Source organism: Neodiprion fabricii, chromosome 3, assembly GCF_021155785.1.
Source record: "Neodiprion fabricii isolate iyNeoFabr1 chromosome 3, iyNeoFabr1.1, whole genome shotgun sequence".
NCBI lineage: Eukaryota > Metazoa > Arthropoda > Insecta > Hymenoptera > Diprionidae > Neodiprion > Neodiprion fabricii.
In genome coordinates this window covers 33,020,676-33,047,124 of record NC_060241.1, presented here as the reverse complement: position 1 = coordinate 33,047,124, position 26,449 = coordinate 33,020,676, and the positions used below count along the sequence as shown (strand labels likewise).

The following is a 26,449-nucleotide window of genomic DNA, read 5'->3' as shown; positions in this document are numbered from 1 at the left end:
CTGGTGTACGGCAGAAGTCAGGCCCAGCAGTCTGGGCCCCATACGTGCCGGGCCACGGGGTCATTCCGGCTTCCCCACCCCCGTCATGGCCCCCGCCGCTGACCGGACCCGCACGTAACGTAACCCCCTTTCCGCAGGTTCTGATCGAGCCCCGTCCTCACCGTCTTCGCGCTCCGTTGTAAAAGCTCTCCGCGAATTTCGAACCAAAGATTCGAGACGCAATACAGATTCGCTGCCCCGATACTTGACCGAGTGTTCACTGATTATGAGAGAGAAAAATGTTGTCAATGTATCGTATGTTCGCTGATCTATCATTCGTGAGGTACTTGTATAATCTTGTTTCATGGTGTAAACAACGGATGGCGTTCCGATGAATTACAAGCCGTCTGAAAGGGAGCAAAAGCCTTTTGGGGTCCGCTTCTAGGGCCGCTTCTAAGGACGCTTCTAAGGCATGTGCGCCGATCAGCCAATATGTACAGTGCATAGCGAGAAAGTGGCGATATAATATGCACCCTTGCGTAATGTGATTTGAAGGTTGACCCGTCACTACCATTATTTCTTCAAGGGCACCTGTTCACCGCGACATGCTGTTTAGCGTTTCATCAACATACGCGTCGCGGGGTTCCGCTCTTGGGCGCAGGACGTGCCCCCCGCAGCAGCACGGTGCGGACAAATGGTTATTCTTTGTCAGTGTGTACAGGCCGGGGTGTTGCACGGTGGCTGTGCCGAAGTGTACGATCAAAAATCGGCAGAACCGAGGGGCATCGTCGCCGTTGGCGTTTTCAGGGCTGACAGATGGGGGGCGGGGCGCCAATATCTGCAGAAGCCTGGAGCGAGGCTGTTCACACACGTGGAAACAAAACGGCCTGTGTGAACACCTTGTGGTGAGCTCGGCAGCGCCGGAGGATTCACTCGAGTCACCGGCCCTCGAGGAATCGAGGAAAAGAGTACGGAGAAACGTCGAAAACGCGGACGTCGCGTCGCTCTTTTCAAGTGTATATTATGACAATGAGAACCAGTGAAAAACACCCAGAAACAGGGATTTTCGAATTGCGTGTGTTAACATAGGTTACCATTATCCCAAGCGCCTGCGATGCTCCAAAAGTCCGTCAAGTGCCTCGATGCTGATCGCACTTGCAAAGAGTGTAATTCAAATACTAGAGTTATTAGATATGTTTTGGTAGGCAGTCAGAAGTGGTGACAGAACGATCACGCAGAAATTAGAAACAAACACGAGGGTTCCTGATCCTCTGGTGTTGCCCGACGACGGCGAGCACTTCGGGGATGAAGTGGGGAAAAGCAGGGGACTAGGGGGTGGGGTTGGATCTACCGTGGGGATGATACCCTCTGCGATGCATGTAGGATATAAGGGGCAATAGGCTAGCGGCAAAGCGAGTTTTAATGCTCACGAGAGCCGGTTACCAAACGTGTGTATACGAATACGGGGGTACATGCCGAACCGATGAATCGCGGGAGGAGGGGCGAAATTTTGGGGCGATTTAAGGGGTGAATTTCGGGGTCCACTTGACTCCGGCGTTACGGACCCGATACTTTGGCTCTATGGTATAATTTCTACATTACACACCCGCTGCATTTGCCTCGGATATATGTATATACCGGAGCAGCCGCCTTGCATTCACCCCCTACGAAATCGTTTTACACCGCACAAGCGGGGATATTTTAACAGGTACCTGCTATCGGGATGACGGAACACATTTTTCATCAGCACCCGATGGGGTGAAATTTCACCGCCAGCTTGGAGCGCTGCTTTTGCCGGCTGCGACGCTCCGTCGTATCCTAATTAGGATAGTCATTTCTCAAATTTGATTCCTAATTAGCATGAGTTCAATGGTCAACAGGTATATTCAGACCCATGACGGTTTACGTCAAAACATCAAAGTTCCGACGCGATTCTGTAGAATTTAGGACGCTCGTAATTTGCATATTTACGGATCGTTATAATCTCGTAAACGTGATATTGTGTTATATACTTGTGATTCTGACGTTCGATTTTCAAATCTATACATTTTTATCCAACCTTCGTTCCGAATAGTTTTAATACTCTCTGACGCAACGGCGCGAATGGTTTTAAATAGAGAGATGATCATCGACACGGACAAGGTAATTGACACGAGGTACGAATTATTTGACAACCGTGTAATCGAGTCGAATAACAAACATCAACTTACGAAAAAAAGCAAACGCCAGAATGTATGCAGATAATTTCTTTTACCAGTCGTGATACAAAAATTGGGATGAAACGATTTAATCATTTCCATTTGAAAGCAGTGTTGAAATTTTAAAGCTTTCCGACTAAACATCGAAAGTGCCGCACGCGATAGGCTTCGAAAGCGTAAACGTTATCGCCAACGTTGGTTTAACGACCGATAACCCTTTAGCTTTGAAACGATACCCGCTGACTAATCGCGCCCCCGGTATTCCCGCACCCTTTTTTGGTCCTTTCGTTTTTCTCTCTTTTTTTTTCTTTTCGCTGTTTCTTTTTTTACTTTTTTTACCTTTTTTTTTTTTTATCTTGGAAATCAGCACAGGATCGGAATTCGAATGTTTGAAAGGGCCGCGGGCAATCCTGCAGTGCAAGCGTATAGGTACGTACGTCGCAAGTTAGGTGTGTCTGTGTATAGCTGCAGAGATTGGGTAGGTTTACGAAGCAAATGGCTTGAAAATAACGGAGCCTCGTGCCCAGGCCCGAAGCGCTGCTGCAGCGACGGTTGCGGCGGCGACGGCGACGGTGGTGGTTGTTGCGCGACGCTTCGGGGTTGCACCCCGTCGACGAGGATCAAGGTGGGGGCGGTATAATCGATGCCAACATGTGCAGCTCCCTCGGGGCGACGGGCAACCCCTAACTTGCCAAACCTATTTATACAACAATGCCCCGTACACCCCCATAAACCACCCCTGCATGCCCCGGCCGCCCAGTATACGGGGCTGCACGGCCCTCGTGCCCATTCAGCGAGCCCGCCACCCCCAAGCCTCGGTTTATAATCAACCCCTACCGAACAGTTTATCTTGCGCGCGGTGCCCCGGCTCAAAGCAGCGCGCGGCGAGGGCTGGTATTTTAAATAGCAAATACTTATCTGTGCGCCGGGTGGCTAAGAAAACGAGATAACAATGGAACTCGAAGGGGGGGCCCTCGAATCTCCGGGGCACGGGGATCGCTCGATCCATCCATCCGTCAGTCCTCATCCCGCGGCGCATGCCGAGCGATTCGTGTTACACGTTCACGCCGACCGGACCTCTGCACACTCGCACTTTGATCGTGAGTATAATCGAATCGAGACCGACACCCTTCCGACGACGAGAGAAGTCGATTGTCTACTTATAACGATACTCTGGAGCACTTCAGCTTTTCGCTACACGCGGATTCGGTAAGTATCGAATCTACCCTCGCGGCGCAACGCTCGCTCACTAAAATACTTGCAGACCATAAAAATGTAATCGCATTGTGCTCGATAGTAGATTAGTGATAAAATCCGGATCGATGCGATTGCTTACCTAATTCAAGGGGCTTTCAACTTTCGTAAATCCGATTTCCTGAGTACTCGTCATAAATCTGTTGCGTATAAGAATTGGAAACAACTGTCAAAGAGACGTTCGATTCTCAATGAAAAATCGTCCGGTGTGACCGATAAATCTATGACAAGTATACACGTATCTACGTACGTACATGCATCGGAGTAAGAATCGTTCTTGACTATAATCGTGGGCGAAGGAAGCCTATGTTCCGCATGAGGGTCTTTCTATCCCTCGATGCGGCGGAGTTTCGACCTCTGATCCGAGGGACGTTAATATATGTACGATACGTACGGAGTGGAAATTAGGGTTTTTCGAAGCCTACCGATTTCCTCGAGGCCTCGATGAAAAAACGACCGGTTCGAGATAAGCGGCGTCCGATCGTGGATCCGTATCCCCTAACACGTGACGCGCGGCTTTTTCTTTCGATACGATGCCATGCAGACCGCGCGTATTTTACAAAGACTCAACGATATGGATGAATACGAATTACCCACACGCACGCGCAGCGAGTACCTGGCTCATAATGCCGTAGAAAAATACACTCTCGCAAGACGGTGTTGGTATTATATATAAAACAGGAACCAGCTGAGACATAAGCCGGATTTTGGATTAGCCTAAGCCGACCACCAGGATGGCGAGGATCGAGAACACCGGGAGGCCTCTTTGGCTTCTGTCACTTCTGAAGAGAGCGAGAGAGAGAGGTCGGAAGAAAGGGGGATGGACGGACGGACGGACAACTGTTGATCGTTCATGCATGCTTTGACGAATCCTTCTTTTCCCTGCAACCGCCCGTGCATGGTTCACCTTTTATTTTCTCTCACAACGCGTCCGTAATCCCGCGATCATTCGATCACTGTTTTATTCTTCGCACACGCGAGCGTAGAAATTATACACCGACACGGACATGGATTTGTCCGCAGCGTGTTACACGCTCGAGTCGAGAAATAGTCGGTGCGGTTTCTTGTATATACCTGTCGAAAAATTTTCATCAATTTTCGAGTTGATTGCCGATGAGCCTACGGCTTGTACAACACGTCGGCCTAATCGCGGCCGATGTTGGTAGGTGGGTACCTACATAACAGCCGTCCAACGGTAGGTAGGCGACCAGCGCGCGCCTTCACGATCCCAGGCGTATACTTATCTCGGCTACTAGGTCCGCGTCTACATGTGTCCTTACAATCACAGGTGCGCACACACGCGCAACCCCCACGATCGGCCATTCTCGAGTCCCAGACCCGTAACGTGACTTGGGTGAAATTTGCTGCGCAGTGCCTGATACGTCGAATCGCCGGCTGAGTAAAGACGGATCTTGAAATTGGTAACTCCAGGTAGCTCGGAATCATTCCGATACAGCGATCGGATTCGGGGTTCGATCCGCGAACGTGAATCGTGCAGTTTTCATTCTTATGATAATACAGTACCTGGATATGTTACCGTCCTTCGTACTCCGATTTCGAAGAATTCGTATGGTTATTGATTTTTGGGGAAAAATTAGGAACCTTACAATAGTAGGTAGTGCAGGTCGTTTGAAACTTTTCAAACTTGCATCGAATTGACCGAGTTTCTTTTCAGTCTTGAAAGAATCCGTCCGGAGCGTTCAACAAGCCGATTCAAATCCGAATCCTAATTTCAGGTAGCTCGAGCCGCAGGTTTTTCGTCGATTAGGGATAGTGTTGAAGCGGGGCCGAAAAACACCTGCGGAATCACGACGGCGCGGCGATGCATGAGCCGTTTTCTTCGTCGCGGTGCAGCGGAAGCCTCGACGCGATGCGCGTTAACCGGGGCGTGATTTGTAAGGCTTCCGTGTATAATTAGAGAAATGGGGTGAGCTACGGGGGTTGGCGGGTGACACGTGTGTCGACACGTGAGTCTCTGTCACGTGGACCGTGACATGCCCCCTCGACTTTGAAAACTCCCACCGGAGACACAGGGCGCCCTCGGGAGCCGGGGGAGGGGGAAATCCTAGATCGTGCAGGCCGTGTATTTACACGCGGACTTCGTTTACACGCTGCAAATAACGAGAGTATGTTACGCGTTTTTTCACGAAGCGCGAAATGCAGGTTAGGGTCGCGTGATGTTAGATTTGTTTGCGACGGCGCGTGCGCGGAGTACGGAAAATACCTATTTTCCGTACTCCGCGCATGCGCATTCGCAGATATCGCTTTACCTTCGTAGAAACGAGTACTTTGTGCACGGGAAATACGCATGAAAAAACGGGTAAAACGTGCTCGCGTTATTTAAACAAATTTTCTCTCGTGTACTCTCATCTGCGTTTAAGCAGGTATGTGCGTCGGTGTGTAATAAATCATGCATTTACGTACCGTATGTTCCATGTCATCGTTATATAACGTATGAGAAACTTGATTACTATTCGCAAATGAGAAATGCTTGCGGATTTATGCGGTACAAAAATTACGCGCGTGTAACTTTTGGTCACAATTATGAGTCTATAATTCCAGCGAGTGGTGTGTATCAGTTTTACCCCTTGGGGTAAAATCATCGAACACGCCTAGCATGATCGATGTACAGGAAAAAAAAATCGAAGTCGATCGAATCGATTCAATTCGATTCTCGATTGCATCAATTATTTAATGCCGTTCGAAACTGTATTTGGAAAAAAGAAACCCGAAAACGATTTCTTACCCGACATTTCCCACGAGTATCTCTCCGCGTATTTTATTCAATAAGCCCAGATTTAATTTAACTATTTTTATATATTTTTATATGTTTATTTTTTATTTTTATTTTATTTTATTTTATTTTTATTTTTTCTTTCACCGACAGCTGTACATTGTCAGCGCGTTTGCGTTGTCCTTAGGGGGCACATTTCTCCAGGACATTTTTTAATAAACGCTTTTCTCTCTCTCTCTTGTATGCCTCAACGATATAAAATTGGTGTCAACGCGGAGCTGATTTCACAGGAAAAACGTCGATCGTGAATGGGTTTTTCTTACGATGATTTACCTAATCGACATCCTCGAATAAAATGAGAAAAAAACGAAAGTCTTCGAGTAGCCCGTCCCCCTCCCCCACCGTCCCTCCGTAGAATAAAGTCGGACCGTGTCGAGCAGAGAACAAAGAGCTTGAGCGATGCACTTGCTTATCCGAGGCTAATTATCCCGGACGCATGACTAAACGAGGTTCAGCTACGCTCGAGAGGGGGCCCCGGGGGCCCGGGGGTAGATGGCGGTGGTTTGAGGTGAGGTAGGGGGGGGGGGGGGGGGGGGAGGGCACGCGTCGAACCGTAACAACGACGTCCCCGTGGCAGAAGCCCTGCGTCGCGGCGGCGTCGTTCCTTGGGGGGTCCTTGTGTCTTACGGATCGAACCGAGGCCGGGACCTCGAAGGGGGTAAAAGAGGATAGGCTGTAAGCCGGCGATGTTCCCCGGGGAGGGTTTGTCCGCCTGCAGGACTCCCCCGGGAACGGGGCGGGTCCGCATCTGTCGTTCGCGGAGGTTTTTCGCCAGGCCGCGGTGAAACGCCACACGCTACAATGTTGTAACGCAGTAACACATGGGGCACCGCGGGACGATCGACGACCCCCGTCAACCGGGCGCTGTACGTACGTTGCGGCACCCCCGGGGCAGAAACACATCAAAATCGAATTCGCCAGATGTTCTACATCCGAGTCTTCCGGCTGGACCTTAACGACGTTAGGGAACCACCCGCGTTATTTAGGGCGGGACTCGTTTCTTACTACCCGTTCGACATTTTATAACGTGGATGTAGACTCCGAGGCGTGAATTCTTTGTTCTTAAACGTTTCTGCCTAGTGATGGAAATTTGCAAATACTTGGAGAACCGATAACGCAGAGCGGCTCAGCCCTTGATACGACATGTTTAGAATAATACGAGCCTGCAGAAGTTGATAAGCCGGTGCTGCCGGTAAACAGCTACGCCGTATAAGACGGTACGTCTGTCACGTATTTGCCAAGGTCTGCAATGTCGCATGTCGAGGTTCATTGTCCTTCGGACAAGATGCGTGAACTTAAACCCGTTGACGACTGGGGAGGACAGGGTATATCGTGGTAAGGTGAAAGTGTAACACACCGAGGTGATCAGGTAGAGACGATTATTTTTACGGAAATACGAGGTGGTTTATTATATAATAATATTTATAATTAATATGCATTATGGCGGGGCGTGTTGTGTCGTACACAATATTTAGTGTTATTATTGTTTATATACATATACATATACTATTATATATATATATATATATATATATATGTATGTATATATAATGTCGGTTTCGTCTTTAAAATCTAATGTGTGTTATGTAAATTTGAAATATGTTATACGTCAATTTGTTTTCCTTTCTGTATATCTTGTCTTTTTGTTTTCGTCAAAGTGTATTTACATCGAATGCCGCCTTAACAGTTATATGTATATATAATATATATATATATATATATGTGTGTCTGTATATATATATATACACACACACACACATACACACACACACACAAAATATATGTATATATTTATATATTTATATTTAATAATAATAATTAGTACAATGTGTGATAGCAATATCTACAAGGTCTCTTAAGGTATAATTAACGTTAAAATAATTAACAAGGTACATAACATTATACATAATAGGGGTCTTCGGGGTTTCAGGGATGAAGTGGGTCAGGGGGGGGGTGGGAGGGGGCTCCAATTTTATACACAATAATAATGATAAATATATCTTACAAAAACAGAGGCAGAAGTGATGATCAACAGATCGAGGAGCTGCTGATCCAGCACCTTTTGCGACCGCGCGGATCTCAATTCACGTGTCTTCCTCAAATTTACTCGAGTTCCTTATACATAAATTAAGAACTGTTATGCTGGGCTAATTTGTTCTACCAGACAAGGCCTTCGCTCTGCATCTGGTGGGGTTCCGGGAATCCGCCACCGCCTCCCCCGCCTCCTGGACCGCCCCCGTTACCACCCCCGCCAGGGTTTCCCTGGCCACCGCCTGCAAAGATTCGGAATTCTTCTTAATTAACATACCGGAGCCCTGTCGATCAATTATCGTTATTAAAGGGTTCCGCGATTGTATAATATTAATCCCAACCTCGCACGGCTGAAAATCATCTCGTTATCGTTTCCAAAGCGGCGGCTTAAATATTTCATCTCCGACAAGCGACGGACATCCGACATCTTTTGTTACATAGGTAATTAGGTTCGTTGCGGCTTAACGGTGAATCGTCTTACCTGACGGCGCTAGGAATTCCCCTGGACTGCCACCTGGAGGTGCGGGAGGACCTTGGCCTGGAGGACCCGTGAGGAACTCGGGAGGTCCGCCAGGTCCGCCGGGGGGAGGATATTCGCCGGCCGCAGCAGCCGCAGCTGCCATTCCAGCGAGACTAGCCGGATCTAGGCCTGCAATAGCAAGACCAACTAAAAACTAAAGACACTTTAGCCCTTGGAACTGGAGGATTTTTTTTTTTTTTGCCAAATCGCCGGTGTACCCAAGTATTTTAATTTTCTTCATTTTGTTATATTTAATTTTATTTTTTTAAATCAAGTTTTTGTCACACGAACGCACGTAAATGCGCGTTCACGGGGAGGAATCGAGATTGCGGTTGTTACAAATTTTCTGGTAAAACGGCGCGAAATATTCGCGATTCGCTTCATTCACTCGACTTACTGCGGACAATGCTTCTCTCTGTGCATATTATACCTTTTACGATAAACTGCCGAGCTGCTGTTCGAGCAGGATTCTATTGACTTCTGGTAGACGTATCGGTTACATCCGAAACCGTCTCTGAATGGTTAAATAGGAGACGAGTTCAAGCGGTTACGTATTGTAAAAGTGAATGCAAACACGTATCGACAGGAGGAAGTGAATGCGGCGGTGTTAAGGATGTATGTCTCGGTAAAAATATGTTTGAACGAAAGTTTATGAAGAGCATTGACGATACCGTTGACGGTAGGCGAAATTTCATTTAAAAAATCGCGAATTCAAGCAACGTTTCACTTCACTTCACGATCAATGAAAACGGTATTCCGTTGCACAATGGTCTTTCATTTAAAACACTCAACTTGAGCTCCATTCGATACTGAATGAACAAGATGTTTTCAAATTTTTTCTCAATTCATTATACAGAGATCGATTTACATCGAGAGTAGATACAAGTTCGTAAAACTTGGTTGAACTTGTCGCTTGAAGTTGGTAATTGTCGAATGTTAGAATGATTTATCATTCGATTTCGTCTGGCATTTTAAAATTAACGACAAGTAAAGATTGATTCAGAGTCATCCTCATGATCGTCCTGAATCTATAAAGCATCCACGAACGAAAATAATGTGCGTACAATGTTGCAAGAATGAATTCCGAATAATACATCTGCTCTGCAGATAAAGAATACACTGGTCGCGTTACGCATTATGTTTTGCGTAATTATAATATCTATAGATTTATATCGCGTCGCGGATGTTTCGATAATCGATAATCCCAGGCAGACTTTACGAATATAAATAAACCAATACCCGTTCAAATGTACACACGTATCATCTATTTGCGTGCATATACGCCAACTTTCGCAACCCCCACCTACTGTATATGGCAACGTAGCTGGTTATACAACGCGGCAGTGAAAAGCTCGACGGAAAATTTGTACAATACGGAACGGCCTTACATCGATAAGCCATCCGATCACCCTCCGAAGGAGTAAATTTTAGTCCTTGTAAAAGATCTTCGTAATAAACGTACTGAAAGAAATTTTTAGTTCCGGTTACCGCTCAGTCCTTGACTATTTTCATTTTTTACCGCAATCGAAAAATATAGTTCTAGGTACAAAATGTAAATTAGTTTTCTAGCTGTTACCAGAAGGTCTGGTATTCGTTACTATTCTTTCTCATTACGATCACTCTAAAAAAACCTATAGAACTCACCAGGATTTCCAGGACCGCTGAAGGGAGGGCCGTGAGGATGCGGCGGGGGATGACCGCCGAAAAATTCGTGGTGAAACGCGACGGGTCCGCCGTATCCAAACTCGAACTTGTCCGTGGCGAAGTAGGGGAATCCCGGCGGGGGTCCGTCTTCGCCACCAAGCGCCCCGGGACTCAAGTTCAAGGGGAACCCCCGCATCTTTCGAGATCCACCGAAGAAGGGGCCCCTGCCCATCGACGTTAGTTGTTTCAGCCTCCGCTCTTTGCTCCTTTTGTTTTGAAACCACACCTGAAACGAGAAAGGATAACGATTTCCTGTAATCCTTGCGCAGCTTAAATTCGCACGTACTTTGCGATCGGCTTTTATTTTCAAAGCACCACGGGACGCAATAATTGCGCATCGTCTATTGCCAATTTTGTAATTTGAGAGGAGAATTGAAAGAGGTCGCAAGTGCATGCGACCAGGGATTCAGCTAAAAAAAACGGAGAAAAACGGTTTTTTATTCGTTGAATTGTTATTTAGGTATCGCTTGAGTTCGTGTGAGGAAGTTTTTTTGAAAAACATCGCACTTGCAGGGTTTTTTTAATTCTCCCCTTTGATTAATGCAAAGACCTTTTATATGGCAGTAACCGTATTCGCGATGATAACCGATCTTCTTACCTCTACCGCGTGATTAAATTCAACTAATAAAATTTTGCTCCACGCGGGTAAATTTAATGGCGAATATTACAGTTCGACGCCCAGTGTGCAGAACTTTCTTTGATAAAACATGCGAAATATACCCAACGGTACAATCATTACTTTCTATCCACAAAGCGCAAGACATACCCGAAGGTGTGTATATATTTTAGACTATAATATGCGGTTTTATCGTCGTAAATGTTCGCGTTATAAATTTAATATACTTGATCGAAGAAGTTAAAATCTCAGCGCAACTGTAATCACGCAATCGTTACTGTTACGAATTCAGTCGTCCATACTTTCTCCCATTATAACCAAACGTGATGATTTTTTCAGACTCATCAAAGTAATAATTGAGCAAAAATCTTCATTTATGTATACATTTCTTCGACGTCACTGCATCGACAGAGAATCACCGCGATTGCTGCTAAATTACAAAAGTAAAAATGTAATTTTCGAACTGGAAGTGTAAAATTAAACTGCAGCGATCAGCTCTGAATGTTCGGCGTTAAGTAGCGTTACAGATCGCCACGATTCAAACCGTTGGCTGATGAAAATTAGCAAATCAATGCGATGAGATCAATCGCTGACTCGTCTTCGAGTAACAGTGTCAAATTACTGCACTGCGGCAAAAATTACACGTACAGCAGAGTTAAGGCACGACTTCATCTCCGGGGAATATCTGTGATGAAGGAAGAAAAAAGTTTCCGACAAGCAGAACGACGCGAAGAACCGACTCACCTGTATGACCCTCATAGGAAGGCCGGTCTCCTTGGCGAGTTGTTCCCTGATGTGTCTCGTCGGTTTGGGCGTCTGCGAAAACGCCGTCTTGAGTATCTCCAACTGCTTGGCTTTAATGGTCGTCCTGGGGCCGCGCCTTTTGGAACCGGCCCCGCCGTCGCCGCTTCCTCCGCCCGCTCCACCGTCCGGACTTTTATTCTCCGTCTGGCTGTCTCGAGTCTCGGGATCGCCGTCGAGCGAACCTTCGATCAAAGAGTACACAATAATTTCATCGTTTAACCCTCGTTGAACCGGGTTCAATTTTTTACCTTCACCGGCGAAAAAACATTTTACACCGCGGCATCTATGTATACCATCTATATGTATAACGTATACCTGCCGCTTTACTTCGGCCCAAGTTCCCGGATCAAAACCGTTCCGTATACGTATATACATGTATATAGGTATATATGTTGGTATATATCGGTCGCGAACGGTTTATCACGTGTATATACATAACTGGGTCGGCTAATTCTTTCATCGAATTAACACGGCTTATTGTGAGGATTAGAGGGGCATTTTTCTTTCATTCTCGCACATGTATATATATTGTAACGTTCTTGGACGTTACGGAAATAAATATGGATTCGTGAGTTTGATTGTCAAGCCAAAATCAAAGGCGTAAATAAATGTCGTGAAAAAGCTTTAATTACAGGGTACGTGTTTTTGGTTTTAAGTCTGAAACAAGACTGTTTTTACAATAATGTTGGTTGAGGCAGCAACCTTATTCTTTTAAAAGACACAAGAGGTTTATAAACGTCTTTTATCTATGATTACTACTAGATCATTTAAAAGGGGGCAAAACGGGTGATTTCACCCTTTGTAACAATATATACATATATACGTGCAAAAATTTTTAGCACAGTGTTAACGGTACGAAAATAAATTTCTCTACAGGTCGTATGTACAAGAAAAATTACTATGACACAGGTATTTATCTAAATATTGAAAAATTTACGCATAGTTTTGCCAAAGTTTCGTCGATGTTTTTAGACGTTTAGAAAATCTACCCGATGACGTGAATTTTTTACATCACATACGACAGAACAAATCGATCATCACGTTCTCCGTAAGAGGTGTTCGGCTGTAATTGCTTTTCGAGTCCAAAAAAAACGTCTGACTGGGTAAAAAATAGTGCAATGCAAGTTTCGTCACTTAAATAAGTATACATATATATATATATATACACATATATCTTATGGGCACAATAAACTTTGCAGGATACACAAGCGCTGATATATGTATAGGTAAATAGTACCGTTAAGACCGGTCGGTGTTCGCGTTGTTGCAACCTTATTTTCGCTTATTGTGCAGAGATCGACCGACCGATTGATATGCCATCAGCTATTTTCCGTACGGAGAGGATTGAAAAGCCAAGGAAAGAGAGAGCCGGTTTTCTCTCCGCTTTGTCCCCGAATATACTCGAAGAAGGTCTGAGCATCGTTTCCCGATCGCTGCCACCATACATTTCTGCACAGTCGTGAGTTTTCGCCCCACCGAAAATAGACATCCCCATTGAATTATTACACAGCCTCCTATAAGCCCATTGAGATCTATACGTCCTGCAGGCCATAGATACTGTACACACAGCGCAGGGGAGGTCTCAACCACGGGACAAAGAAAATATTTGGACAGTGTCACACTCCACAATGGTGTATTATACCGACATGTATATATAATACACATATACGACTTGATGCAAGCTACCCGCGAACCATTGACGATGCATAGGAGACGCAAGTACAAACGGCGTTGTATTTTAGGCGCTTTAGGTCCAGTGACCTGACAATTTTCAAACCATTCGAAGGTACTATTTTTCACAAGACACCGTGCGTAGACACAGAATCGTGATTGTACCGAGTGACGCGTACGGTTTTGAATCAGTGCTTTACCCTGTTTGGATTTAGATTTGACGTTGCAAGGTGTCGATAGATGGAAAGTAACATCAGGAACGTCGTTACTCCCCGTCAAACAATATCAAACAACGTTGAAATCGGGCTTGGACGGCATCGACGTAAATGGCAGTCGTCGATAAAACCATGAACATCTTATACAGGTACATTTTACACAACGCACTATCCTTGCCTTCAAGGTATAGCAGACCGATCAACATGTCGTACGAATCTCACCTGCAGCCTGTTGACAGCGTTCCAATCGTACCGTCACCTTCGTTGCCACCTTCGTTTGTTAGGCGATAATTGCCACGGACTGTTGACTGTACGTACAACAAGCTTTCTTTTCGGCCTTCGGTCATGGGAGTTGAGTTTTATTTTTGCTGACAAAACGACGTACAGGCACGCGAGTTTCTAACCGAATACCGCAGTGGAGCGGATCTGGGAAGAGAGGGACTTTTGCCGACGATGAGATCAACGCAACGCTGCAGGCTTAGCTCACCTTGATCCTCCGAGTCTTCCTGCTTGCAGGGGTCACCGCCAAGGGGTAAATCACCGCCGTGGCCAACACCCGGGTCCCCAGGAACCCCGGCGGCGAGGTTGTGAGGCCCCAAATGCGTCCCACCGACGCCGCCGTGATGGTGGTGCGAACTCCCGTCATCGTCCTCGTCCTCGGAACCGGATCCCATCAGAGAATCACCCCCTGTCAACACCAAATCATCCAATTTCGAGTCATCGTCGGTTATCTGTACTCGGCGCGGAGTGGACGGGCGTTTTTAATACAGCTTATGACAAATTGAATTCGTTCTAAATTTGCCAAACGATCGCTGTCTCAAATCAAACGCGAATTAATCAAGCTTGAATTTTTCGTAGGGAAAGAATAGCGACGGGAATAACTGTAGCGTCGGAGTATTATTCGAGAAAATTTTATCAAATTTTGGGGAAAAAATCGATTTTTTTTTTTTACTCGAACAGTTATACACGAGTTGCATGATTAGTTTAATATTTATTTAATATTTAAACTCATGACTGAACTTGAAGCGTCTTTTCTGAGAACGGTGCATGCTTATCGCCGCGGAGGTTGTAAATATAACATACAATCAACGCGATGATTAGATCTTGCACTTAAATTTCGCAACGCCTAAGTGTATAATGTATATACGTGCAACAGTGGCCGGTAGTGTAATACAGATACGGTAAAGAAATCAGCGCTTCGATATAAGCTAGACCTACTGCAGAGCGGACGTACCTATACCCACTTCGCGATGCAGCGGCATTTGTGCTGACGCAATAAAAGAAAATTATAATCGAGGATAAAAGTAGCGTGCAATTTCATACCTACCGGTCTGAAATTAACCCTCTGACTCTGAGTACACATGGAGATCCAGCAAACTGGTAGCTAATTCTAAACCTTATATCCAAACATTACCCTTCGTTGATCTACCAAATTATAACTATCAAACGGCTTGAGTCCTGATTTAAATACCGCGGAGCTGTGAATCCTCCTGCAAATCTTGATCAGGGAGAGTAAATTTTGCCGCAATTCGTTGGTCTCGTAAGGTAGATACGCACAGATTTTACTTGAGCATATACGAGTAGATACCTTTTGGGGTTTGCTTTGTTGGACGAACCACGAAACGGTTACCGAATTAATTGACTTATTTTCGTGGCTAAACAAACAGTCGTATTCCGAGGTTACATCCTACCTGTATTTTTTTTTTCAATCCTGTTCTGCTCTTACACAATCGCGAGAGTTTTTAACGGAGGATTCGAACTGAGCTGGGTTAAGCAAATTGGCGTCGACGGGTAGGACAGCGAGTCTCTCTGACTCTCTGACAATAACCTAATACTCAAGTTGGCTTTAAAAGGTATTTAAAGTTGAGATTCTGCGCATAATTCATCGCGTTATACCCAGCTCTAGCAGAGTGGGGAGGTCGGGGCCCTACACCGAAGCTCGAGAGGATCCGAGGGGGTTGGGCCTTGCGGTTAGGTGTCGGCATGCGACAAAAGGGCCCTGCTGCGTAACATAACGACCTTCGGTTTTCGTTTCATCGTTACAAAACCCCATGAAACTGAGCTGCGGTACTCTTTTCAAGGACCTGCGTTGCGGTGTTTTCACAGCTTGCCGCCTCTCGTCTTCTCAGAGGTGCGCGTATAGCCTACACAAGATATTTCCCCTTTCCTCTATCGAACCTCGCGCATAACACACCCTGCAATAATCCTTCGCAACGACACTGCGAAGCCCCTGTTAAATCGCCGAACTTAAAAGTGTCGAACCGTTACCTCGTACATTCAGAATTAGTTGTCAAATGTTCCACGAGAATGGAATGTACGGAAAAAAACGAGATTCGCGCGGTTTTCAACTCATTCGAACCCTCGCACATTCTTCCATGAACTGTCGCCGGTTAAATCTGCAACACCGTGAAAATCTCGACTTTTCTAACACGAATCAGAATTATCATCGACAGTGTTTTACGAAAGTCTGCAGAAATTTCGACGCCATCTTTACTACTGTCCAGAAGCCATTGTAGTATGTTGACTGAAATTCGCTTAGTTAGTTAAGACTATTTATGCAGGATTGGCGCACCTCGAATTAAATTTTTAACAGCCCAGTTTTATTGAAGGGGTTTACTGTATCATTTAAAGTATAACGAGTCGAGAGTCCGCGTCTGGATCCATAAAACGTCACGTCTCATCGCTAGAGGCAGTTGAAGTAAAAGCGGTTGTCGCACCGGGTACAACATACCTCTATGTACATGTATATTGTACACAGATCGCATCGTTCTCCGATGATTTTTGAATGTTTCGCAAAGAGTGTATCGCGGAACGGGTTTATTCTGCTCGAAATTAACGGTACGATGCAAATTTTTTCTCCACCTAACGTAATTGGACTTTTCTGAGAAACAACTTTCACCGGTGTCATTCAGGATCACATCCTGCATAGATACGTATTTATTTTATCCCGAGCGGACATGGATCGATTTTATCCGTCAATGTTCGTTAAAATGCAGTATTTCTACAGCTGGTACGAAATCCTCGTAATTTGTGCAGTTTCCAATTTACGAAAGAATCGGAATTCCCTTGACTTTACCATTTTACGTAATTTCCTAATTTCAAGTATCCCTGTCGTCTAAGTATAATATCAAAGTGCATTCTTGAATAAATTGATGTATATATTATAACAATCGGTTGAAGTATGCGGACAGACCGAGCCGATTTGAATTATGCACCCACCTCTCGACACATCTTTTCTCCGTTTCTGTATTTGGCCAGTCAATATCTCTATTCAAATGTATTCCACCGTTTCTATATACATGCACGACGCAGTTAACCAGCTGTAAAATCTGTCGCTTAGCTATACCGTAGTATTTTAATTAGAACGTATAATTTCACAGTTTAATCTTCGACGTTATACACGAGTCTCCTTAACCGAGTCACCCTAAAAGTCTCTATAAATTTTCATCCTCTTCACGTTTGACTAGCTCGGCGCTAATTTCGGTTGACGCGGAGCGGCGTCTCGAGAGATGAAGACTTGTGCCGGCTTTCACAGCATTTTAAAATTGAATTCACAATAAACTATGACACTATAGAAAAAAAAACAAGTAATAAAAGAAAATAAATTGAAAAAAAAGAAAAAGAAAAATTTCTTGTACACGCAGGTTGATTCTTATACCGATTCATGCGGATGCGATGGGCTCAAAACTCACCGTGATGACTGTGATGACTGTGGGCATGGTGCGTGTGGGGTAAAGGTTTTCCGGACAAGTAATCCTCCTTGCATACGAACTTGTTATCGTCCAGCACGTAAAGCTCCTCACCTGTGCTTAGCTGTTTCCGGCAAACCAGGCACGTGAAACAGTTCAGATGGAACACCTTGTCTCTAGCCTTTCTTACCAGATCCGACGGGCTGATGCCTTGCAGGCAACCACCGCACTTCGTACCGTATCGCCTGTAGACCAAACACAAAATCCTTCGATTAATCAAAGGATCGCCTTTGCGGCATTGACGCAGGGTCAAAGTTCAACATTTTTTCCACTCGAATCCCGCGAAACTAGCATCTAAGTATTTAACCATACGAGTATCGATAATTGCGATGGAATATTCTCAGCTTAAACGATCGTTTCTGCAATTTCAACATAATTTTCGCAAGACTTTTGAAATTCGTATCGATATATATTTGGAAGCTCCAGACGGCGATCAAAATCGAACCGGATCAAAAGACCGCGATGCTGAGAAATTTCCTTCGAGTAATTAAAAACCTATTTCTTCAGGTACGTAATATAACTCCGGTCAAGTTCGGCGCTGAGGATGAATGTCGGCTAGTCTCAAGTAGTCGTTGGATTCGGTGATAGGGACACGGGATTCGACGTGCATCGGCCCGTGACGGCGATTCGCTTTAAAGTATAACAAAAAAATGTAATAAATCATCGGTAGGAAGCGTTAGACGCGACGCGACGGGGCGCGGCGCAAGCTGGGTTAAATTATACTCTGAGAGGTCGAAGGTCAGGGCGGCTGACAAATCAAGCTCAAAGTCCCGGCAGCCGCCGTGAGTCAACGGACTTCCATATATGTTACACATAGGTATACGTACGTATGTTTTACATAAAATCGAGTTGCGTTTGAAGTGGGACTTTCGACTTTTCAAGCCCGTTGGCTGATCCGGAGCGGCCGAAAGTGCGTGAATGAAAACAGTTTGAAACGGCGGCGAAATCTCGAATTAAACTGCATTAATTTCAAAGAGCTGTATCTCGTTTAACGCAAGAGCGACCCGCAGAATTATTCCAGCAACAAGCGTTGTACTTGTTGTCCGGTTTGTTGACCGGTCTTTCAGTCACTCGGTTACAAAGGTGAGAATTACACCTTCAACGGGGAAATATTACAAGTTGACAGACCCGAATTTTTAACGGCTTGATTAATCGATCCCCCTGCGATTATGTAATTACAGCACGTTGACACGTGTATCTATTTGACTCACGATCCGATGTAACGCACGTGCATTTATCGTCGATGAAAATACCTCACGGAACGAATCATTTTTTACAACGCACGAGTACCGAAGTTTATAGAGTGTAACTTATCGCCGCATTTCCCAACAATATTCTCTTCTCATATCTGGAGATCTTGGTATTTGTTTAAATGTACGAAAAAATTTTCAAGTTTTCTTCCCAACTACCTATCGATCTGTTGCATTAAATTTACAAAACTTAAATCATTGTCTCGCAAAGTCGACGTTATTTTTACTGTCAAAATCCACATTCGTGAAACAGTTTTTTACTGCAATATGAAACATGAAAACGGCAACTTCGAGTAAAACTAAACTGATTGTAAGTGCTGCTTTGCAAAAAGTATTGTAAAAGATAAATGATAAATTACTGAGGAACCGCGATTGATTTCAAACATTTTTGCATTCGCTACTGGCAAATTGGTTTGTTGAAAAAATTTTCCTTTTTTTGCTCTACCCTTTATAGATCGATAAATTGTTGTGCTCTTGATTTATTGCCGGTATTGGAGAATCATTGATCAATGGCCGAAGAAGTTCAGGTGAATATTAACGACCTGCAATAGTGTTATACGGAGCTGTCTTCGGGATCCCGCAGTAACGTCTAAAACTATCACTTAAATTCGCTACATTTTGCGACGATATGAAAAATCACACAGCGTATAGTTATGATTTATATTTCGATGAAAGCATTTAAGCATTAAGCATTAAGCTTTAACGTGCCTGCAGAGTTTGAATCACGTGATTCTTGGCACGGACTACGTCTTACAATTAGCTTTACCGCGATGGCGTCAGACTGTAGATACAAGCAACGCGATGGATGGGAATGAGATAATTTTTCCATCCACGCCTTGAATCTCTATACGCAAGAGAATCAAGGCTTGCAATTAAAACTGCGGAAAATTTTAAGTTAACCGACGATTATGAGGTAATTTGCCGATTGTGCGTTCACTGCCTCTTCGCTAATTCGCATGAGAATGTACTGTAGATGAAGATCGTCGAGTCGCGAAGAAAATGTTGGTACCAATGTTTGCTTTATTACTTATTTATAATTACAATAAAATATACGAATTTTGGGATAATCGAGGTAGGATTAATAACTTTTTTTGGAGTGGCTCGTAAGAATATCAGACTCTTACAACATTGAAAGAATTATGTTAAATTAAATTTTGTAATGGAGTCGAACAACGAAAATTAGTATAATGCAAAGTAAAATCTTGTTGTGTTCGATGTAAACGAATTGCTTTACTATTTCGATAATATATGTATATATTTACACCACTCTATCTTTCTTGTAGTCTTGACTATCTTTCGTGTAGTCTTTTAGAATTTCTCTGAAATCCCAGTTGCAGAAAGTACAAGTGACTTTCAATTCATCACGAGTTCTTGTGGAGAATATATATTACTCGAAATACTTGCTTTGAGAATTATTTTTGGAACACATGTTATTTATCCCTATCACTTTTTCGCACTCTCAATTTTCCAACAGTAAATAGTACGGTTGTCAAACGTACTGTACCATCTCTTTTTCATAAAGATTATAACGATTCATATAAAAATGTCTTATTATTGTAGGATTGATTAATACAGTACCTGTGTTATCCCTAAATTCATGCGTTTCATTGCAATTTTGGACAGGCGATGAAGCAAACATTGTTATCAAAATTTATTCCCTGTAAATACTACAATTATTTGGTCAATTCACATAGTTCAAAAATATTTTACATTTCTTTGAACCAACCCGTCGCGAATCTTGATTTATTTCTCGGTCATACACTTTAAGCTATCTCCTAATACAGCCGATAAAACGACGATTATTATTCCAAAGATAATGTAGCAATAATATTTTATGGCGACGAGTTGCGTTCCATGGAAAGGTTGGATGCTACGAGATATCTCCGTGTCGTTAAAAGCAGGTTGCACTTATATGCAAATATATGTTAAAAGGTGTAAACAGAATAAGCCATAAGCGCAAATCAGCAAACGTGGAAAACTTCGCATTCTCGTCAAAGCTTCAAGCGCTTTAAGGACGTACCTACAATATCCTCGTATTGCGTGTATAGTCGCTTTTCGCAAATATGTTCATCAACACATTCAGTGTTTCTATTATTCTGTGATGCCCGTATACCTAAATTTTCAGCTGTAGCGATCGTTAATATACGTAAAATGTATACACGCGTATGTTACCGCCTTTTCAACAAGTCTTTCAATTAGTTTTTCGCGCAGTATATATTTATCTCCGTCTAATTACAAATGTTACACAATTAATTACTGGCAATTAGCTAACCCGCTGCAACCGTTTATTTATGTGTTCTGTCGTACGACCTCTTGTCTCCGGAAGAGGTGTATGTGTGTGTGCGTGTGCGCGCGTATAGAATACGTGCACGCAATATGCGCGCATCCGCCGAAGTGTGTATATATGAATACCACACGTATAAGACTGGAAAGATTATTAAATAGTAAAAAGGGTTTCTTGGCGTTAGAATCGTATATACGTAAAGAAAAAAGAGAACGAGAGAAAAAGAGAAAGAGAGAGAAAGAGGGGGCGAAAAAATTTAGTAGAAGAGCAAAGAGTAAAAGGAAACCGTGGCTAAGCCGCGCGGGTGAAAAAGCCTCGGAGAATTCTCCCAAAAATAAGAAATACAAGAATACTCTACACGGCCGCAACGACTATACACGCGCAGGTTCAACACAAATCACACACCGGGTCCCGTGCATAAAAACGAACGCACCCGATTAGCCACGGCTTGCAGAAGAAGGTTTGCTCCCGGGATGACGAGAGCAGAACTTGCCTGCCGACGCGCCGCGACGCCCGGAGTTTCCAACACAACACGCGACTCGATGCCGGACCGTTCGGCTGGTTTTTTATTTCTCTTTTGTCTCTTTCATCTTTACTTTCTTACCTACGACTTCTCTTAAATATCGCGCAGGTGCCGCCGCGACGCGGTATTAGAAGAATCACTCTTCGTCGCGCAAGCCGAAGGGTTTTCGTACTCGATGATTGTAAGTTTTCTTACATAATTATTCTACACTCGAAGCTGCTGCAAATTGGTCTTGGAAAAGGCGAAACTCCGGGATATGACGGGATTCGTAGTTTCTTATGATTAGTCGCAGTACGCGTTGCATGTAATACGAAATTGCTGGATGATCTGATTGATCTTTGCGCCATTAACGGCAGGACACGATCGATTGAAAGATTAATAATGAGGGAACTTTTACCGAGGACCATGATTACATTACTATTTTTTTTCTCGATATTTTTGTTTTCTCGATCACGCGTTTCTAGCAATTGAACAAAGGCACTTTACTGGAATAACTCGAAAAACACGAAAAAACTCCGAGTATCGACAGCGGGTCTTCGGCTTGCGTTCAAGGTGAAAAAAAAAACTTTCCCGAAAGGCGCGGTTGAGCTTTTTTGACGCAAGGCGTAAGGCTAGAAAATAAGAGTTCCAGAGGTTTTGGAATCGTATTAAACCGTCGGCTCGGGTTTAAGGAAGGTGTCGATTTAAATTAATTAGTAAGGTTTATCCCGCAGCACGATGCGAGGTCCGCGCTCTGCATTTATCCGCGGAGGCGCGACTCGCGATGACGCAATAAACCGTAACGTGGGTTGGCAAAAACCTCAAGACGAATCCCCTGATGGCTGACCTTCCTGGAATACGCTTCGGAGCAGTCGTCACGCCCAACAAACTCTCGTATGGGTGTCACGGAACATTTATAATATTTCCTCGTTCGGCCCTTGCCTGCGTGCATGCGCCTTTTGACGCGTGTTATAATATACGCGCCGGTCTACGACCCGCGGCTACTAGCACGCATAAATCGAGTCACGTTGAATAAGGGCATTATTCATAAAAAATTAGATACCTTTTTAGGTCGATCGGAAGGAGAATATTCGGCACCATCGCCACGCGTCTTTGGTGGCTTACGAGAACCCGTTTAATCAAATTTTCAACATTTTTACCAAAAATATTATATAACCAGCGGTTCCGTCTGCATTGCTAAATATTCATTTTTAAAACTGAAATACGTGGGGGATTTTTTTTTTTTTATACCCGCAGTCCATGGTGCAGGAATAATTGGCGTGAAATACTGCGATTCGGCCATAAAAGTTAAGTTGGCTAGAATTACACAAAAAACATGTTTGCCGATCGTGCAAACAGTGGAATTTAAACGCCGGTGCCAAATCAACATGGCGGCCATTCGCACGCTTCAAATTTTATTTCGCCTGTAACGTCGTCTACGGTACTCAGCGATTATCGATTGTCATTTCACGCCAAACATAACGGTGGCAGGAATATTTCAGTTGCAGTTTCGGCTTGTTAGCAGAGCCTGAAAAATGACAACTCGACTCGCCATATTCACACGAATGCAATTCGTATCCCATACATTTGAGTATGATTGTTATACGTGCGATTCACTCTTCGAAAGTTCGCAGCGTTTTTTTTCGTTCGCGTAAGCCAATTAGCAACGCTCAGTATGCATATGTAGCATGCAATTTGCGGGGCCGATGCAATTTATGGACGAGGGTGCGAAGCAAAGGTAGGATTTTCTGCGGGCAAACATCTTAATGCGATACGATGACGCGTTCCGCGAACCTCCTTATTTGATTCTCGAATTCAAGGAATCCCTCCTGACAGAAAAAATGCGGCGTTTTACAAGTCAAGCCGCAAGGCAGTCGGTCAGTCACAGATCCGAGTATCAGACCATCGGGTCGAAATCTTGATTGTTAATTCACGCTTGCGATACCATTCGGGCAAAAAATGGAAGCGGCAGACAGGATTCCTTGGAAAAAAAATCGCGGGAGGGCCGAGGAACGTCAACGTTATGTACGGGGAGCTGTGACAGCGGTTTCTTTCGTTTCTTAGCTGATAATCAGGTATAAGACTAATGAATTAATGCCAAGTTTTAACATTGGTAAACCGACCTGAAGAAATCGTTTCTGCAGAAGAGTTTCGCCTCCCTCGAGAAGCACTTGTCCTGTAGTTCGATGCGGCAATCGAAACAGCGGACACAATTGGCGTGCCAGGCTCGGTCCAACACGTTCAACAGGAACTTGTCCAGAATAGGTTTCTCGCAGCCCGCGCAGGACAGGAGCATAGCTAATCCGCACCTTCCTAAACCGAGCGATTTGACGAACTTTTATCAGTTTGCTTCTCTCCCAGCTTCAAGCACTCCATGCACGTCGGTTATGTCTTCCATATTCTACGTCACTTGTTTTATGCACCAAGATTCGAATCATTCGCTTACTCATTGAACACAACGACATCGTTGATAAGGAGATCATTTTCTCAAAGCAACCCATTGACGGTCGTATATTACAGATCCTGTATTTATGGCGCACAACTATAAGACAGAGGTGTGGTGTACTCGCTAAGAATGGTGATACGACAAGCTGTTGCAATTGTTCCTTGTCAAGCCCTAAAATTGGGGTTGGGTCTAAACGTTGTTTATACAGAACGAACAATGCGAAATTACGTTGAATAACCCCAGACAGAATATGGTATAACCCGTGCAATCTTACTACAATTATCCCACATAATAACAGCAGACGGTAAAGAAGCGCTCATTGTCGGACGAAATTCAATGAACCACTCAGAGATACAGCACCGTAAGTCGGACCTTTTAGACGAATTCGAAAACCACACTTTCCGTTTTCCCGCTTAATTCACTTATAATGTTATATCATATATATGTATGTATATATTTGTGTAAAATAATGCGCGTTCGCGATCTCAGTCACTGCTATACCATTCTTTCAAATATCGTGGTTCAATGTTCACCGACTTACATGGATCACTTATACCTGAGCGGCTCAGACAAGAGATTATACACCTTTTCGCCCCAGCAGATAACACACAGCGCTGGGTGCAACCCTTCTTTAATGTTTATAAGTACTGATACTTTTTTGAATTTCACGGTCTAGATGCTGCTCGCTGAACCGCGTTCGTTTTTAAAATTTAACGTACCGTGATCTCTTCGGGAATCTAAGGATCAAGTTCTTCTAATGGTCAAGAGGAAACAAGTGACTCAAAATTACGTCCATGCTAACATTCAGGGATCCGCGTTATAAATGCAATGCTTAATCTTTTTCGTCGGGGTTTTGTGAGAAGGGAAGTATCGTACAATTGTCATGGTACATTTGTTAATACCGTGTCGTCTCTAATTTCGTGATCCATCAGACGAATAACGCAAACGACATTAGCCATACCTATACTAATCTCAGGAAATTACAGTAGGACTTGAAATTACTCACATTGTACGAGAGTTGCACCCTCCGCGTAGAGAATAAAAGTGCAAGTTTTACTAAAAACTGCAAGAAAGAAGGAACGCGTCAGGTTTTTTGGTAAAATATACTTCGTGAAAGGCAGAATTTACTCTACAACAATGAAAACCACTATTACGTGCAGAGTAAAATCTGCTACTATTATGGTAAAAGATGGATATTGTTTACCAAAAACCTCGACGTGTCTCTCTTCTCCCGCATTATTGAGTAAAATCTGCTCTCTTCTCCCCGTGTAACATACACATGTCCTTCCATTAACTTCACTACAACCACAAGCAATTGTCCCAGCTTACTTCCAAAAGCTCGAATGATAACGTTCGAAAATTTATCGACGTCCGTCCATGCTGTAGTAAGAAACAATGAGTACAAAGTACAAGAATCTTTCTCGCATCCATCGTAGCCTCGAGTTTTCCTTCTACAATATTTATACCTGCGGTATAAAGTTGGATGAAAGAGGCTCCGTGCGCAATCGAGCTTTCAAAAGCTAGCCGTCAATCGAGCGTTAATTTTAACTAGATGCGTAATAAACCGCAGATCGGGGGCTCACCTATGTTGTGGGCCTGGGTGACGGGAAGGGGCGCGCAACAAGGCCCCCCCAGGGGTGCAACCCTAATCCGGGGGGTTCCCCCCGCGAGGCCCGCGACCCCAGGGGCGCCACCGCCACCGCCGCCGCCCCCACCGCCCCCGTACCCCTCCACCTCCCCCGCAGCGGCCGCTCCCTCGGCGGGCCCGTAACGGCCGAAGGGTGCCGAGGGCCCCAGCGCACCCACTGTTACAGTATTGTCTCCAAGCCTAAGGAAGCGCACTTCTCTTCACCGATCGTTTCTATCTTCTATACGTGATTGTATACGTATTTATGTGTTTATATATATATATATATATATATATAGGTGTATGCGTCCAACACGCGGCAGGTGCAGCGTTACGTACTAATCAGCGTCACTGTCTATCGAAACGATTCCGTACTAAATTATAAACCGATCGGGACGATTTTTCTCGGCGACGCTCGCTGGTCTACGTCCTCTTTCTTCCTTTACTTCTTCCAATACTTATTCTTCGGAGATTCCCGTCACTACTCTCCGAACTTTGACAACTCAATTGTCGATTGCAGCTCGCACCCTCTGTACTACTGTCCTCCTGTAATTCACCAACGACGTTTTACCTGCAGATATTCTCGGACGAATGATTAGTTTTTCTCCAGAGATGCGGCATCGTTATCACGTTTACGGTCAACGAACGATCTGTCATTATTCACCTGCTGCATAACTTCCTTTGTCTCCGTATACTATGTACAGTGATTCCAACGTATAAGGAGATCGTTTTTTTTTTTTGTTTTTTTATCCTCCTCTCAACTAGTTATTTCTGCGTTTGTTTCAAATAGTTTTTTGTTTATACA

The 26,449-nt window shown here is 44.2% G+C and overlaps 1 protein-coding gene across 2 annotated transcripts; it reads right to left on the bottom strand.

Moving 5' to 3' along the window:
* Positions 1-7,630: 7,630 nt before the first annotated feature.
* Positions 7,631-25,699, bottom strand: LOC124178021 (LIM/homeobox protein Lhx5). Of its 2 annotated transcripts, none has more exons than XM_046561084.1 (8): positions 25,601-25,699; positions 23,695-23,884; positions 17,479-17,720; positions 14,274-14,474; positions 11,841-12,082; positions 10,421-10,706; positions 8,738-8,923; positions 7,631-8,498 (listed from the first exon to the last, which is right to left on the bottom strand). In XM_046561084.1, the coding sequence occupies exons 2-8, from the start codon at positions 23,865-23,867 to the stop codon at positions 8,383-8,385; spliced, it is 1,446 nt and encodes a 481-aa protein (XP_046417040.1). In that variant the 5' UTR covers positions 23,868-23,884; positions 25,601-25,699; the 3' UTR covers positions 7,631-8,382. The 2 variants fall into 2 exon arrangements, with proteins under 2 accessions (XP_046417040.1, XP_046417041.1); XM_046561085.1 differs by having other exon boundaries at positions 8,738-8,905.
* Between the last annotated feature and the right edge of the window lie 750 nt (positions 25,700-26,449).

Bases quoted from the DNA above. Each gene is read 5' to 3' on its own strand.
- LOC124178021 (XM_046561084.1), bottom strand. From the start codon at position 23,867: ATGCTCCTGTCCTGCGCGGGCTGCGAGAAACCTATTCTGGACAAGTTC. The intron at 17,721-23,694 runs GTCGGTTTACCA...TTTGGTCTACAG, and splicing joins TGCAGAAACGATTTCTTCAG to GCGATACGGTACGAAGTGCG. The intron at 12,083-14,273 runs GTGAGCTAAGCC...CTTTGATCGAAG, and splicing joins GGAAGACTCGGAGGATCAAG to GTTCGCTCGACGGCGATCCC.